The 17,701-nt window shown below is 44.1% G+C and overlaps 1 protein-coding gene across 1 annotated transcript in view; it reads right to left on the bottom strand.

Moving 5' to 3' along the window:
* MAP3K15 (mitogen-activated protein kinase kinase kinase 15) overlaps positions 1-5,731 on the bottom strand; it is an 88,322-nt gene extending 82,591 nt beyond the window's left edge. Inside the window, exon 1 of the mRNA XM_071574147.1 lies at positions 5,458-5,731. Coding sequence (XP_071430248.1) covers positions 5,458-5,731 — 274 coding nt within the window. The remainder of the gene's footprint in view (positions 1-5,457) is intronic.
* Positions 5,732-17,701: the final 11,970 nt, after the last annotated feature.

Here is a 17,701-nt window from a genome sequence, read left to right as displayed (position 1 = left end):
ACAATGTAAAAAAGATATTAAGCTATTGGAGAGTGTACAAAGGAGATCAATGAGGATGGTGAAGGGCCTTGAGGGGAACCGTATGAGGAGCAGCTGAGGGCACTTGGTGTGTTCAGCTGGAGAAGAGGAGACTGAGGGAAGACCTCACTGCAGTTACAACTTCTTTGCAAGGAGAAAAGAGGGGCAAGCACTGATCTCTTCTCTGTGGTGACCAGTGACACAATCCGAGGGAATGGCCTGAAGTTGTGTGAGGGAAAGTTTAGGTTGGATATTAGAAAAAGGTTCTTCACCCAGAGGGTGGTTGGGCACTGCAACAGGTTCCCCACGGAAGGGGTCACAGAACCAAGTCTGAGTTCATGAAGTGTCTGGACAGTACTCTCAGGCATGTGTGTGACTCTTGGCAATGTCCTGTGCAGGTCCAGGAGCTAGACTTGATGATCCTTGTGGGTCCTCTTCCAACTTGGCTATTCTGTGATTCTGTGAGATGATCTTTAAAGTCCCTTCCAATCCAAGCCATTCCATGTTTCTATGACAGTAACATTCAGATTTGATGGATTGCACCAGGCTCTTTACTCTCATATAAAACTGGCCTCACACACTTGGATATAAAAGGATTACAATACTGGTATATTACAAGGTCTTGTTATCAGAACATTTGGTTCGATGGCACAGTGCAGAGCTTTGCTGCAGACACCTGTAAGTCGCTCTAGATGTGCAGCACCACAGAGAGATAAAGGTCAGGTCCCGATGGCTCTGCTGTTGTACTAAAGCAGCACAATATCCAACCCAGTCAGCTGTAAACTCTCAGCCACCAGAAGGTGGCTGGTTTGCTTCTTTTCATATTTCTGTATTTTGTGGTACACACATCTCTTGAGATTTAAGGCAAATACACTCCTACCCACTGAGCCAGTTGCAGGGGAAAAGAGAGGAAAGAAAAAATTTTAAGTATTCCTCAGAAAAACAAAAACCCCCCGCCTGCTGAGGTAAGCAACAGAGAGCTAACCCTTAACCCCTTCCCCACTGCTCACTGTCACACCCAGGGGCAAAGATAAATTGCAGCAGGAAGGTCTGTTGAAGTTTGCTTAAGAAGTTATTGCCCTCAGCTGTCATTCTCATCTTCCTGTCAGAGGTTACAATCCCTGTGGCACAGCCAGAGAGAGAAGCACCTGCCTCCAGCTGAGCTACACTGGTCACCATGCTGTATATTACCCTGCTGTATATTACCCTGAACTAGTGACAAGTGTTTACTGCACCCTAACACACTAAGCCTTCAGGCTGAAGGAGATGAGTGTCCCTGCCAATTCTGAAGTGGGGACACTGCCCTTCTGAGGGCAGAGCTTCAAGGCAGGCAGCTGGGTACAGGCAACAATGACTGGCCCAGAATGTGAAAATTAGGATCCAGCACATACATTCCTTCCTTCCCACTTCACAATATAACATGAAGAAAAAGAGTTTCAGGGACAAGAAATTAGAGTTATGAGTAGTTCAACGACAGTACAGAAGTAAGGAGGACCCACATTTCATTCTCTGTTTGGGCTCCCTCCCAAATCTAACATTGGTTCCGAGTGAGGATGGGGCTGCAGAGACAGATACCAATTAATTTTAAGGCTGTCTTATTATGCAGGATATTGGTTAGAAAAGTTCATATATAGCAAAACAACAAAAAACCACTTCAAAAGATTCCACTGTACTCACAAAGTACTGACATAGTTTCCTGGACTGTCAGAGGAACACTTATTTTTCTCAGGTGAACATTTAGCTTTATTCCTCAGTACACCACGCTCTCTGGCTTGTCTTCCTTTCAGCTGATTTTCATCCTGAAGACTTTAGTGACTGCAGTCTTCTCTAAATGCTCTGGTCAAATGGTCAAAGAAACATTCCAAGCATCAAAACACAGTGCTGTACATCCCTCATGAGGAACAAAGATGATCAGCTACAGAAACAGGATTTCACAATCCAAAAGGGGAACATCCAAAACTGGTATAACCACTTCGTATGCTCCATCACTTAACACTGTGGCCAAATCCTGAGGCACTTCAGGCAGTAACCCTAGATAAAGTTTCAGGTAGACAAGGAAAAGCCACACCTCTTTCCATCTAGTATCACCTTTGCAGAGGTACAGGTCAGACGTTTGACTTGGACATCATGTTTGCTGTCTTAGTACATCCAGAAGAGGAAGACCCCTCGAAGTATGAATTACTCTACTGGCAACATCACTGACCAAGTCAGACTCACCTTTTCACTGTTTCTTAAGCTCTTTATGAATGCACTATATGGCCTGAATTTGATTTTCTGCATGGGACAATTCTGAAGAATTTTTAAATCCTCAGTTAGCCCCTAGGCTCCCTGTTCCTAAGGAGAATACCTCTTTTTTGTGCAAAAAAGCTTCACACTAATGCCCAGTATCTGTGTTCAGTCTAAAAACACTGCCACTCTTTCATCCCAGAGGTACAGCCAATGTGTGCAAGCATTCTTGCTGCTCCTCTATTCGGCAGGTACCAGCACCTATTTCTGCATAACACAAACTATTTTGCTGACAGCTTGTTTCTATCTAGCACATATTAAACAAAGAAATCTCATCTTTCTGCTATCATGCTCTTATTTCCCAGTTTGTTGTAAGTTTGCTCTTGCAAGTGCTGCAGTTCCCCTTCAGCAAAGCAACTGAGAATACTGGGTGAATTCTCAAGGTCAGAGTCATCCTGCATTAGCTGCAATACCAACTAATGGCAAAAGTCACACTTGCATTCATGGTAAGATTTCACATGATGGAAGTCAGTAATGAGTACACTCAAGGAGAAAAGAGACTTATTCCCTTCTTATGGAATACGTGTGGCTTTGCAGGACTCTTCCCAGTGTTTTACTGAAAAATCATCTAATACAAAATCTGCCCACAGACAGGAAAAGAGTTTGTGTTGATCTTTGTCACTTAAACTTTGCTGATTTTGTCATCTCCAGTTCCAAGACTGATTATGTTATGGAATCATACTAAATAAAGCAGATAATCTGGCTTTGGAGGGTGTTGTCTTATGACTAAGTAAATGGCTACAATTTCAGGCAGAGTCAGGGATAAAGGCTGTCAGGGACAGCATTTTTAACCAAGACCTGTCCTTACAACTCTCAATGAGACAGTCCTTGTTGCTCAGTCTTTAAGCATTAGATGGTTAAGGTTCCACCAGTAAACTAAGAGATGGCTACAGCAAGCATCTTTTAGAGACACCCCACTCTCCTTACAAAGCACAAGGAAATGCTTCTCAAGGTTCTGCCCCTAATGCACAGAAAGTAAACATACATTATAATAGATATCTTCAGTATAGCAAACACCTGCTCCATATCTTGCACAGGCAATAATAAAACTTCCTTAGGTTTTTATTTTTAAAGTAAACACACAGCAATTTCCTAACACAAAGTTCATCATAAGCCACAGGAGTGCTCATATTAAAACTCATTCTTAATGCTGTTCTTTAAGAACTGAATAGATGCCAACGGCCACAAAATAAATAAATATTCTATTAAAATGATAATTTATACTTTAACAGCATTTTCTTTACATTAAGAATGCTTGCATTTTCAAGGCAACCTTGCACTTAATGGCAGGTAATTGGGACCCCTGACAATTCAGTAATGCTAAAATACTACTAACATATCCAGCGTGGTTTTCAAAAAGGTATGAACAGTCAAATAAATCTCTCTGCTTTTGACAGCTTGAAGGTCTGGTTAATAAAGGTGACTCATGATAATACACTTCAATTTCTCTTAATACTTATCATTAAAGGATGCTTTGACCAAAGAGTTTGACAAATAAAAGCATAAATTACACAAATTAAAATGCTGTACCCCTGGCTGATCTCCAAATCAGTTGCTACTAGAAAGAAATCCAGACAAAGACTACTTTGAATTGTCTTCCTTGGAACAACTCCTGACTTGGGACTATTCAATTAGCTTTTAATGGACACTGAAAATTATATAAAGCAGTTGCTGATCAAACCTGGATATGTGTTGCAGGAGTATCCAGTAACAAAGCACTTCACTATTACAAAGTGATATTAATGACTGATAACATGATCTTGGTCCTACAAGATGACTTGAAAGCAAAAGTCTGCAAAGTTAGGCCACATTCCCCAAAAAACAGGCACTCCAAAATGCAGCAAGAAAACATTTTAAAGAACTGTCTCAAGCTCTCAGTATGATGCAGAGCAGGTGTGTGCACAATACACTAATAGGACTATTAGTAGAAACAGTGAACTAACACTGCATTGGTGAGTACACTACAGTGTATGCTTACCTTCAGAAGGGCTACAAGAATATTGGAGATGTACAATGAAATTGATAGTTCATGTTTGCATAGTAAGACACACAAAGAATGCATAATACACTAGTCAACCTTGCTACCATATAGAACACCTTGACTGGGAAGTTAAAAAACAGTGACAACAAAGCATATGAGGTTGCTCAATATTTGGGTGACTTATTGGGATGAAATGGACTCATAATCCCATGAGAGTTTAAAATAAGACCAAAGTTTTAAGAAGTATTCTTTAACACATGAGCAAAACAAAGTTGTTCTTGCAAAAGATGGATATCAACATGGACTTTACAGTACTTTCCCTCTTTTAAGTCTGTGAATTCCCCCATTTCCTAATGCCTGCTCATATAGGGAGGAGAAAAAGTAAGTCTGCATGTCAGCAACATGTGCACATACCTTGATTAATTTTAATGCTACCTACTGACTCAGAGGCTTCCTCTGATTGCTCAAAAAGCTCACAGTTCTCTGACATAGTGCCCAACCAGCCAAGTGGCTTTTGGAGTGCAGAAGTGAAAGCAGCTTTCTTCTGAACCATCAGACCTCAGTCACCAGCTGGAGCCTGAACCAGACGGACAATACCCACAAGTCTTCCTTCCTCAGGGCCCTTGTTCAGAGCTATGCTGGATCACTCTGCTCCTGGACACACACAGACAATTTCACCGTCCGGTCTGGAGTGATGGTGGTGACCATGAATGAAGCCTCTGGCCAAGCCAGCCCAGGGTCTGGCCTGTCTTCGTGGGATGCCCTGCTCCAATCTCTCAGCCAGGCTGGGAGCTGGAAGAGGGTCCTTGGCAAACCACACCAGCAAGAGCTCTACTACTCCTTATGGCTCGGTGGGTGCTGCAGGATCCACAGTCCTGCTGGGGCTATGCACCGTGCGGACTCCAAGAGCTGCCCTAAGCACCTGAATTTATTCCTCACACCTCCTCCTCCTCCTCCATGTGCTGGACACATTACACGAGGATCCCTTCGCACACATATCCCTGTCTTCACACCCGTTGCTAGGAGCCCCTCTCACAGTCTCATATTCGCCTCATTCCCCATCGTCTCTGGCTCCTGCACCACCCGCACCGAGCCCTCCCCGCCGGGCGGGCCGTGTCCCTGCCCACCGCCGGGCAGGCGGCCCCACTCCCGCCGCAGCCCAGCCCGCTCACCCGCGTCGTAGAAGGCGTCCAGCACCGCCGTCTCGCCGAAGTCCAGCTCGCCGAAGTTGACAGTGCTGAGCTGGGCGCCCTCGGCCTCGCAGGCTCGCAGGAGGCAGAGCCGCGCCCCGGCCTCGGGGCTGCGCGCCCCGGCGCCCGCCTTGGGCGGCTCGTTCAGCACATACACGGCGCGGAGACAGCGCGGCCGCGGGGCCGCCTCGGCCTCCGCCTCGCCCGGCTCTGGCGGCGGCTCCGCGCAGGGCGCCGGCTCCGCGGGGCTCTCCATGGCGGCGTCGAGGGCCGGGGGCGGCGGGGTCTGCGGCAGGTGCTCAGGATGGGCCGCGTCCCATCGCCAGCAGCTGGGCACACTCCGGGCGCGGCGGCTCCCTCTGTGCCTCCTCCTGCCGGCCCGGGGCACGGGGCGAGCAGGGACGAGGCGGCCGCGGGCTGCCCTCCCCGGCCGGGACGGGACAGGACAGCCCAGTCCTGCCCAGCCCGGCCTGGCCCCAGCTGCCGGGACAAGCGCCCCGCTCCCCTCCCGGCCACAGTGGCTCTGGAGGCGGCAGCGCCGTCGGGGCGATCGCCACTCGCTTATGACTTGGCTTCCCTCCCCGCCCCTCGCCCGCGCACCGCCCGCGGCTCCGCTGCCTCCGCTGCCCGCAGCGCTGCCCCGCTCCGGCACCAGCCCGACCCACCGCAGATCGCTCTTTGTTTATCTGATTGTCCTGCCCAGTTGTCTACACGACTTCGGCCACAGACAATGTCAGAAGTTTCGGTAATAGTTCGTCCTTAAATCCCTTCCCTTTATTATCTCCCAGGATCTTGACAAAAATCGCCTCGTAGTAACTCCGTGGCAACTCCTGGCTTATTTATAAGACCAGAATGAGTACTAATTTCCCAACACATTTTTCTTATTAGCTGCAGCAGCCTGGGGTTTGGCAGTGCGGCTGGGCCAGGCACGGATGCGCGTGGTGGGAGAAAGGGAAGGATGCGCCTGGATAGCTTCGTGCCTCTGCCGTCAAAAAGACACCGATACACCTCATGGAGACCACGGACTACTGGCGATCAAAGGAACAGTGGAGAAGTGCAGTCCTCCAGCAAATCTGTACTTGAAGTAGTAAACCTGTCTGGAAAGCTTTGCCATCTCATTTTTCACTCGCAGTGACAGAACAGGTTTTAAACAAACAGCATCTTCACCTTCTCCTCCCTGTGGTCATCTGAGATAGTAATTTTACCATGTGCTGTAATCACAGAAACAGAATTTCAAGTTAGAGAAGACCTCTAAAATCATGGAGTCCAACTGTTAACCCAGGACTGCCGTGCTCACCACTAAACCATACCCCCAAGTGCCACATCCACACTTGAACACCTCCAGGGATGGTGATTCAAGCGCTCCTGTGGGCAGCCTATCCCAGTGCCTGACCATCCTTTCAAAGAAGTAACATAACAGAAGCAAAAACCAAAGGTTTACAGCACAATATTTTCTCTCTGGGTGTCTGGCTGTTTGGGACTAAAATAAATTTACTTACAGACTATGAGAAATTAATTGAGTAGGCTTAAAATTAGTTGTAAGTTGCTTACAGCTTAGCACGAATGGGCCCTGCTCAAAGCTTGGCATAGGTGAGCTTTATATGAGCTCCCTTTGTCAGCATGACTGGCTCAGCTGGGGAGCAGAGACAGACTGGATACCTGCAGAGAAGTGCTGAGACCCTGGACGCCCCCAAGGCTGCCCCAAGCTGGGAGATAAAGAGCAGTCAATGGGCTGCCCACGGGACAGGGAGGTGTTGGCAGACCCCAGACCGTAAATTGCTGTTGGACCAAGAGGCGCCCATGGGGCACATGGAGATCTTGTGCACAGACCATGGGGGTTCAAAGACCTGGGGATTTCTCTGTTCAGGGTCCCTCTCAGAAGCACCCAGCTGTGATACCCTGACTCTAAATCAGAACCCAAGGTCTGTGACACCAGGGTTTGGTAACTGTAATAAGGATTGTAGTAGCCAGTCTTCCTGAGATCTCTCCAGCGTGAGGATAGCACAGCGCTGTGCAGTCTTCATGTTTGCAGGATTTTAGAGAGAATGTGGATAAATAATTTCACAGGCAAACCTCTTTCTCATTTTGGAGTGCCCGGGGGAAAATAAACCTTTGGATTTCGTCCACAGGTTGCAGGTGTGTATGGGCTTTTTTGACAAAAAAACTAGTACATGAGACTTTTGGAGGAATTATATGGCCACCAGAGATCCTCCTTTTTTCTGACAGCTCTCCTCTTTAGGCAGCAGTAAGGCTTTTTATATGTCAACTCTATTAGTCTTGATCCAGTAATACACCAATTAGCTGATGTAACAGTAGAAAAACCAAAATCTGCATTTAGAAGGTACCCAGAGTGCATATTGAGCCTTCAACCAACAAAATGCAATAGCATTTAAGTTTATGATTCTCTCCAATGAAAATCCTACTTTGTATTTTGTGAATTATAAGAAAGTTCAGTTGAACAGCTGGTATTAAAAACTGAAATGAAAAGTACAGTGCTGGTGAAGCTAAGGGATTATTTGCACAGAAAAGTGTATCTTTCTCAAGAACATTCTTGGGCTTGTAGCAACAAACTTGTAAAAACCCCCATTGCAATGTAATGTGTTCAGAATAATAGATGTATGGTGTGGTGCTTTCTGTAATTGTGAAAATTGTTTAAGTGGTTCAGAAACGTAGATTGGCATTGCTTAGCACAATGCCATTGAGACATAATAGGCCTTTTGTGCCTTCTAGAAGTTATAAAAAATTAGTTTATTATACATCTAAGACATGTCTTCAGGCTTCATTTTTCAGTTTTTATAATTTGGTACTGTTCTAAATTGCTTGCTGAGAGATCTGTATCTTCATCTTGAAACAGTGATAGTCTCTTGCTAGATATTTTACATGATCATAATTAAGAAAATTACATTTTCCCCTTTCCTTAATTCTATTCACTCTTCTTCCAAACAGTATTCTCACTATATGGGCATTTTCCCTAACAAGTTATCATTTATTTTTAGTAGTTTAACTTGGTGCAACTTGTTCAGAGTTTGTATACTTTCTTTGAAGCTGGAAACAAGGAGCACTTTTAAATGAAGAAGCTTCATTTTATAGACTGTGACTGTGTCTTCAGAAACTGTGGTTCAATCTGGTATGCCTGACGCTTCCACCAAGCAACAGTATCTTCAGATCTTGCAAGTCACCTGAGTGAGAATAAACAGGAGATTCATGCTTTGGGATATTTGAACTGTTTCCATACAACCCAAAAATGTTAAATGTTGAATAAAAAAAAAGCTAAGTCGTGCAACACTCTCCTCTTTTTGGAAAAGCAGTCCCGTAACAAGGTTATAAGAAGAGTCACTTTGCCCCCAGAGTTGCCCAGTCAAAGGTCCAGGCCACAAATGAATATTCAGCTTTCATACACCTTTCCATGACCTTCTGCCTTTGCACAGAGCCCAGCCTAACAAAACCCAGCACAATCCGAGAAGTCAACATTTGCTCTAATACAGTAATGTAAAGATGATGCCACAATTTTCTCAGTCAGCACTTTGCACCTGTCAAATCCACTTAGTGCAGAATATTAATTACCACTTCTCCAAAGAAAATAGATGTCCTTGAAACCACCTTTTTTTTTTTTTCATTTTGCAAATCCCTGGGCAGCAGCAGTTGTTTCTCTAGACATAACTGGGCTAATGATAAGTGAGCCCTTCCAATTTTCTTGAGGGTTACAAAATTTTGGTTCAAGGTGTACATTTATACAAAATTTGACTCCTTTTCTCCTGATGCACATAAAGATAGCTACAGCATAGCTTAGCTTCCATTTTTGAAAGAAAACACAGACTAGGACTGGTGCCATAGATGTCATGCTGCAATTTCATTGCTCTCTAACATTTTCAACTATAAAGAGGCTGCCCCCTTTTTATGCAGTGTCAGGGAAAGCCAAGATCTCTTGGGTCAGGTAAATGCCAAGTAAACCAGAAGACATCCAGGTCCATGGGGAACCTGCAGATTTCTGCTGTTCTTCCAAAGTGCAAATCCACCTGCCTGTGCTCTGTCAGTATTTCCTGAGGACTGACCCCAGCACAGTGTCCTGGGCATCCATCACACCTGGTGTGGAGGTGCCCACGAGTCTGTCCCTGTGCACTTGGCACTGACCAGCCTGAGACACGTGCCCCAGGCAGAGCCCACAGCTGGGGCCAGGGGCAGCGTCCTGTACAGGGTTCCCCAAGCAGCACCATCAGAGCAACAGCTGCCTTCCATCACCATGCATCCAAAAGGCCTGAACTCTGTCTCCTAGATGCAAGATTTTTTTTTCTGTATTGTGAACATCAGGCATTAAGGAAAATGTTTTGATGTCCAGGTCCTTTCCTGGCAAGCCACTGTACCAGCCTTCCATGAGATAATGCCATTTGTAGTGTTTAGACTATTCCAAGCAAACATTTTGTTAATGGACTTTTTGGTATTACTGCTGCCAGTGTGCTACCTCATTTATTTTCATTGACAGTGAGCAGGTCTCCAGGTAACCATGCAGATACTGCTGTCATGTAATGAACAGAGAGAGAGTTCTTTTTTTAAAACTATGGAACCAGGCAAAATATGTTTTCATTTTCAAGGTCATTATGTAGAAATTTTACTACAGTTTAAATAAAATGCTGTGAATTGTCCCTAAGAATTATTCTCCCTAATAAACTGCTTGGTTTCGTTCAAAACTCAGATTAAAAATATTAACTGTACAATGGAATCTAAGCAGCAGGGATAATTCTTGAAGAAAAGTTTCATGGATATGAATTAAAAATGCTTTTAAATGCTTTAAAAGTTGACCTGCAGCAGAGCACACCTCTTTTGCAAGGGGGAAACTGGGGTGCCTCAGAGTCACATGAGGTCAGAACATCTTGGCCACCAGATCATTGATGGAACTGGGTTCAGAGATCTGAGGGATTCCTCTTGCTTGTCTCTCAGTGGACAGCGTGAGACCTCCCAAGCTCATTTGGCCTGACAAAGAATGAAGGCAGAGAAAGTGACTGCTGGGTCAAAGGATATGATCCTACCCCAGCTTTGTGCTCAGCCCCACTGTGCTGCACAGGGAAGCACATCACACACAGCCCCTTGCAAGTGAAGGACACAGTGACATCTTGTGTGACGTACAAGGGTAGTCAGAGAGGGATCATCCTCCTCCTTTGCTCTTTGCCTGCCTTGGAGAATGATAATTCTATACATAAGCTCTGCGTGCTCACAAGTACACAGAGCAAAATGTAATCAGCTTCCAAATTGGCTTTGATCCCAAATTCCTAATCTTCTTTACTTTTCAGCACATCCAGCACTCTAATCAAAAGTCCTTGCCTTTGTATTCTGAGTAGTTATGTGGCAAGTTTTCGGGAGCATGGATGATTAAGGAGTGCAAGCTAGCAGTGAAAAAATTATGCAGGTCTCAATAGCTTCCACAAAAACAGAATTTCACTTACAGATGAGTGCTTGCATTTCAAATAATAAAAAAAGCCAAGCCAACAAACCACCAGCAAATACCATAACAAAGAAAATGATTAAAAAACCCCTCAATCTTTCTTGCATCTCTATCAGTGCAGATGGCTCCCACTTTCTGTGTCACGCTAGTTATATGAAGTATAGTCTTTAATCAATTAGTCAGACAGAAAATTACTTAGCTCCAGTTTTCAACACATCTAAAATAATTTACAGTTTATATTTCAGGTTGGAGAAGACAAAGCCAGGTCCCCATCGAGAAGGACCTCCCTTAGACTTGGAAAATTCTGAATGCCCACTGAGATGACTAATATTAGAGAAAACCCCAAGAAAACCTGAGGAAATAGAAAACTTTCAAATTAGGAGGATGGAGTCCTCCTCCAACTGTCTGTGTAATTCTGAACTTTAATACTCAATACTATGTTTTAATACTTAACAATATTAGCCCTCTGTTTCTTCACTGATACAGCATCTTGACATGATGAATATTTTCTCTTTTGCAGTCCCAAACCTAACAGGTTGCTTCTGTTACATCTCTCTCCAATGCAGCAGGCCCTAGGGTGAAAAATAAACATTTACCTGGGGAATAAGAAGCAATTTCAAGAGATCTGGTTTAAAACATTTACATGGACAGAAGATTAAATATTCTTACTGGGCCTGATTAATTTTCCTGTTTTCAGCTTGATGAAAGTATCTTTGACTTCTTTATATGTCATGGCTCAGTGTCTTTATTGCAGTTGTTTTTACATACAGTTTTAATATGAGATTGTCACTTTTAGCCTTTCTCAAACTGTTTCTCACAGAGGAAATATTCAGGATAAGGGCTACCTGAGTTTTCACTTTTATTGCAGTTAGGCAGGCTTTTTCTGTCTACTGATTAATGAAAGCCCAGCAAAGCTGTGCCCAAAGATAATACAGTTGTGCACACATATTGTACAAGCAATGGAGAGGACTAGAATATGTGGTTCATTTTTATTCACATTTAGGTGGTTGTCATATGGCTGTAGTCACAGATACATGAAGATATAGGGATCTCTGAAGCAAAAGCAAAGCTGCCAATGCTGCTTGAAAGCATTTTAAATATCTGTGATCACAACCACGGGTTTTGTGGTCCCGTGGTGTAATGGTGAGAACTCTGGACTTTGGATCACAATGTCGTGAGTTCGAGGCTCAGTGGGGAGCGTCCCCTGGCAGTTCAATGCCTCCCTGCCATCCCATCCCGTCAGATCTCGGATGCTCAGCAGGGTCAGCCCTGGTTAGTACCGGGTGCTGTGACAGTCCCAAGGACTTCACTGTCACTGTCCAAGCTCGCTCGGCCATGGCAGATGGACCTCAGGACTGAAACGGTGGGGCCAGTTCTGTGCACGCTGTGCCTCACCTAAAACATCCACTGCACAGGCTGGAAGGGCACGTGGGGAGAGCCCTGCCCAAATCTTCGTTCACGAAGTTTGGGCATACATACATTACTAGTTGGGACTGTGAGCAAAGGGATCCTGAAGAGGCAAGAACTGCTTTGAAGTGACAAAAAAAAAAATCACCTCTTATTCTGATACTCACTTTTGTAATTGGTACTAATGAAAACTTCCTTTATTTAAGCAAGTATGGAAATTTGTTACAATAAGAATTTTTCAGTTACAGCCACATTTCTTCTTGTTGAGGCAGTCAGAAATTGCAACATTATTAAAAATGAGCATGGTGTATGAAGAAAGAAGTCTACTAGGGTTGAAAATAGGGTCTTTTTTGTTTAAAAGCAAAATCAATAGGTAATTCACATTCATAAACTAGCAGTGTGAAAAGTCATGGGAGAAGCACAGCCAAGGCACCTTGTGAGACAGAGCACATCAGCCTTTCTCAAAACCTCTGGCAACTATTTTCTCTGCTTGCATGATGCCCGTGTTTGTAAGTGTGAGGTTATTAGCACTGAGTCTGATTTTAATACTTGGGCTTGGCTAGGTGAAGTTCTCAGTACTTTTAATGATGTACCTAACACCATGCACCAGTCTACAGCTGGTCCTGAAGGTCTTCTGGTTACACAGTGAGGGAGAGGTGTGATGCCAGACACTTTCTCTTCTCTGCTTGTCAACCTGTACTACATTTATTCTTTGCTAGAGCAGCGTCACATGCTTGAGGCTATTAAAGCTGCTCCCACGTAACACATCACTCCTGTACAGTCAGAAAATGTTATGGCCAGATACATTGTCACTCAAATGCTGTCCCTTCTCAGACATCTATCTGCCAGCATGATAGGAATCATTCCAGAAGAGTTTACAATGCCATAAGCGAGACCTTCAGCCCGTGGTTGTGTCAAATCACATATCTGTCAAAGTTTCACAGAGTTTGTTCCTGCACTTCACAGTGAAAAGCAAGTTAAATAATAACCCACTTCCTTTGTAATCCTAGACACCTAGAAAGCACCAAGCATTCCTGACCTTTTCACAGGAACCAATACATGCTTTGCTAATGGCATTGTAATAGAAACATCTACCTCTTCTTTTGATTTAGAAAATTCCAAATGCCAGTTATCTGAAGAAAAGAGTTGAGCTGATCATAGCAGTAAGACTTCCAGTAGCAGTAGTAAAAGGTAACCCTTTTTGTTACCTGACAGCCTTGTTTTCTCTGCAAGTTTAAATCCAATTGCAAAGCTGTGAATTATTTCAGTATTGTTCTGGACTGTTCTCAGCTATTCAACAACAGAGAAATGGAATATAAGGTTAGTACTTTGTCACACACATGGCATGTAGGACAAACATCAGGCACTCTTTCTCACATCCCTAAATAAAAAGACCAATAAAGCTGCAGATTTCCATATGGCACGTGGGCATTGCTGCAGCATGAAGCCAACTGGAGGAGCATCTTGTTTTCTTTCTATTTGACAAAGGCACAGCAACATCTCAGTGCAGCCCATGAAGTGATGTCAGCCAGAGCCTGCAAAAGGCAATTAGCTTACCTGAGCAGCACCAGCACCTTCAGATGGGCAGAGGTGGTGGGCTGCACCCCTGAGTGGGCAGCCCCCATCCTCTGTGTCACAGGGGTACTAGAGCAGGGAGGTGTCATATTCAGGACAAGAGGACCTTTAAAGCCTTGGATTGCTGCCTCTTTTATATATATATACTCAGGCAGGGAAAGGCTGAGGAAGCATGAGGCCTGAGTCAGGGGACCTGGGAGTGAAAATACCAGTAGGAGAAGTCAGGCTTACCCGAGACTTGCACCCATCTGGAGAGAGTACATTGGTGACATTTGGGAGCTCTGAATCAGCCTTGTTGACATTATTATATCTCAATTAGTCCAAGTCCAATATTGAAGCTTGTAGTTATTGCAGTAACATGAGATCCTTCTTGTGTAAGGAGCTCCCTGAGCACAGGTTACAGAGCTGTATTTGTGAGGTGAGCAGGTTCTTCAGGTTAGAGCCTCAAAAATTTTCTGTTCTCCTGATATCAGTGACACATGCCAGGCACAACTGTGTAATCCCAGCACAAACATCCTGCACCTCCCCTGAGAGACATGCCATTAATGAGGTAGCTTTCTCCAGACAGCATTACTTTTGCTGGAGTCTCAACATTTACATCTTGTTTTGCCCTGCTTTGTGCTTTTATTTCCTAAATAGCTGCATCTGTGCTTCCAGCTGAGCTTAGTAAATTTAGCTCTTTGAATCCAGATTAGCCAAATTATCTAACAGCAGCAATTTCCATGCAGGTGCACCTGCTTTTCTACTTAGGCTGCCTTAGCTGTTGTTCTTTTTGGTGCTTTGTGCTAGGAGAAAGAGGATGGTGCACAGATTGTGTGGCTATGCTTTCTCCTTTGCTTGTGCCCTTCACAATGCAAACCATCCCCAGAAGGGGGTAAGCCCAGGTAATGGGTCATCCTGTAGCAGGGACAGCTGCCCAGCTTCATTTTCACTAGCTCTGAGATAAGCCCAAGAAGTGCTCTCACAAAGTCCCAAACTCTTGGTTGCTGTTATCCGAGAGGTGAGGAGCAGCCTAATGAACCCCTCTGTAGGAGTGTGTTTGCCCTTCAGTGGTGGGGATAAAGCAAATAGGGGAGAATTTGTCCTACTGAGGAATTTGTCCCATAGCAAGTGAAAATGCTGGCTCTGGACTCAGTGAAGTGCATGGATTTTACCAGAGATAGTTTTGAGAACAGATACTTCTTTAATGTTCTGATACTCAAAACTGCTTTGAAGTCTCATTCTTACCTAATTCACTTTACATTCTAATTTCCACGTTTTCTCCTCCAGAAGCAGCCTATTACAAGTTTTAAGATCATACTAAATGATAAATGCCAATTTTGTGTTTCTGTGACTGTCATCACTTACCTACTCCAGTTGCTTTTCCTAGACAAAAAAAAGGAAGATAAGAGAGTGTGAAACTACTTATCCAAGATTGGTCTTGGGACAATTATTCTCATGGATCTAGAGATTTGTCTAGAATTACACTTAATTGTCTTGCTAAAATACAGTAATCACTCCAGTTTGTAGGATAGCAATTCAACAAAATTTATTTGCATCTTAAATGTTTCATCCTACAGTGCTAACACATTTAAAAATGTTATTGAATTCCTAATACTTTAAATAAACATTCAGAGGAGCATTAAGCCATTTTGTTAGTTCAGCTGTTTGCACTCCAGACCCCTACACTGTCCAATGGTGGAACTGCACTGTAAGGGGCGACTCAGCTGCATCTCTGGTTCAGGAGCAGCCTGACTGTGGCAGCACAAGGAAAGCATCTGATCCTGAGGCTGCCAGTGGTTTGCACTCACTACCTGCAAAAGTTTGTCTGCTTGGGATTGGAAATTGTCTTTTAATTTAAAAGAGATAACACCAATGTATCGAGTAGGTCCAATAACCTTCCTTACCCGAGCCAGAAGCAGAGGGGAGGACGGCCCAGGCCATGACCTGGCTGGCACCAGTGCGGTGGGCACAGAGGCTGCTCATCCACCAGCAGCACACCCAGCACTGCAGCTCCCTGTTGGCATTGAAACAGTGGTCTTTGCTTCCTCAGTTGCTCTATTCCAGGCTGGGAAGTGCTGGCACCCCCTCACCTTCATGTCTGATGACCTAGAGAAGTTGGTTCTTTTCCAAAGGCAGGGAATGACTGGAGTGGAGGGGTCACTGCAGAACAGGACGAGGGAAGCAGCTGCAGGAAGCTGGGAGTGAATGGGCTGTGTTGCACACAACCAGCTGCTAATTTCCAAGCCAGCTCAAGAGTCAGCTGAGGCCAAAGGTGCCAAGTGCAATCTAATTTCTGGCTGAAGGGTATTAATAACCAGGGATACAAGTACCCGATGTTTAGTGGGGGAAGAGTTCAGCTCCACCTCTTCTGGCTCTTTTTAACCTAAGGATTGCCATGAACAGAAGTCAGTGCTTGGAGGATCCTCTCCATGCAAAAGCCTATGGGAATTGCTGTTTCCCAGCAGTGCTGCCAACCCCACGTGGTTGAAAAGCCTCCACACTGCAGACCTTGTAAAGTGCTTGTTTTCTGCTTTTAAGCCGAATTCCTGCCTGCCTTTCAAGCAACAGCCCTCCTGCATGAAAAGTATCTTCTCTTTTACCAGCAGAGAGAGAACTTTCCTCATCAGTGCACCTGTGTCCTGTTTCCAGCCCCAGGGTCCTTACTCAGAGAAGCAGCAGACACTGGAGACCTCACACCTCTGCAGAGGCTGCTGACAGGGACGGTGGCAGCACTGCAGGACAGCCTGGGCAGAGGGGAGAGCGTGGCCTGTTCACACGGGAGGCAGCTCCACAAGAACATGAGTGAAACGATCCCATAACTTCTGCAGAGCCTGAATTTCTGAGTGTGTTTCACGTCCCTCTCTCCCTTTGCTTCCCTAGAGCAAATGTCAGTCCTGGCTGTCACAGGGCACGGCACTCATGGACATTTGACACAAAGGGAGCTCACAAAGTTTACAGCACATGGTTGTGTTCGATCCTTTGATCTGTCACCATACAAAATTCATCTGAACCTTTTGCTCATTCACAAGTGAATTAATAAGAAAGTCACAGAAGACAAAATTTAAGTAACAGAACTTAAAAACCACTTTGAATATTTACCATCTTATTTCCATGTAAATAAGCTAAGTGCTATGATCACACATTAAGAAATATTTGCTTCTTTTAGAGTTGAAAGAAGAACAAAGAGAGAACATAAAACTGTTTTCTTAATAACCAAAATATTTTCCGTATCAAGAATTTGGATATTATCATCCAAAGAGATGAGCCTGATATTTCACACCTGACTTCTACACATGAACAGAAGTCTTCCACAAGACCAGTATGTGCATGTTAATGAAAAGTCATTTTACACAACTCTTCAAACAACAATATTTAATCATTTTCACAACAAAATCACTTTGTAGCTCACCAGTGTTTTGTTTTTCTTTAAAAATAAATCCAAACACTTTCAAAAGCAGCAGTTTATATCCACACATTTAATGCATATTTGATATTCTTTAAAAGGGGAAAATCCATGTGTTATGTGAAATACTGTTATTAAAATGAAATGGAGCAAGAAGAGCATGTATTTCTACAAACTCTCCTCTCCCAGAATAATCAACTTGCAAACCAAAGCATGTTCACAAAAACTTATTTAACCATCTTTTTATAAAACATGGTATATTGGACTTCTAACTTGGCTTTATAAAATGGCAAGTTATTATCTCAAGAGGAGAAAAAAAATATAACCTGATATACGGAAACTCTGTTCCAAATTCAGACTTTCATTTGCAAAAAATGGAACATTTCTGAGCTGTCTCATATTTGTGAGGTACAGCTCAGGAA

Source organism: Pithys albifrons, chromosome 1, assembly GCF_047495875.1.
Source record: "Pithys albifrons albifrons isolate INPA30051 chromosome 1, PitAlb_v1, whole genome shotgun sequence".
Taxonomy (NCBI): Eukaryota; Metazoa; Chordata; class Aves; order Passeriformes; family Thamnophilidae; genus Pithys; species Pithys albifrons.
Note: the sequence above shows the minus strand (reverse complement) of the source record. Positions and strands in the feature narration are given on the sequence as shown.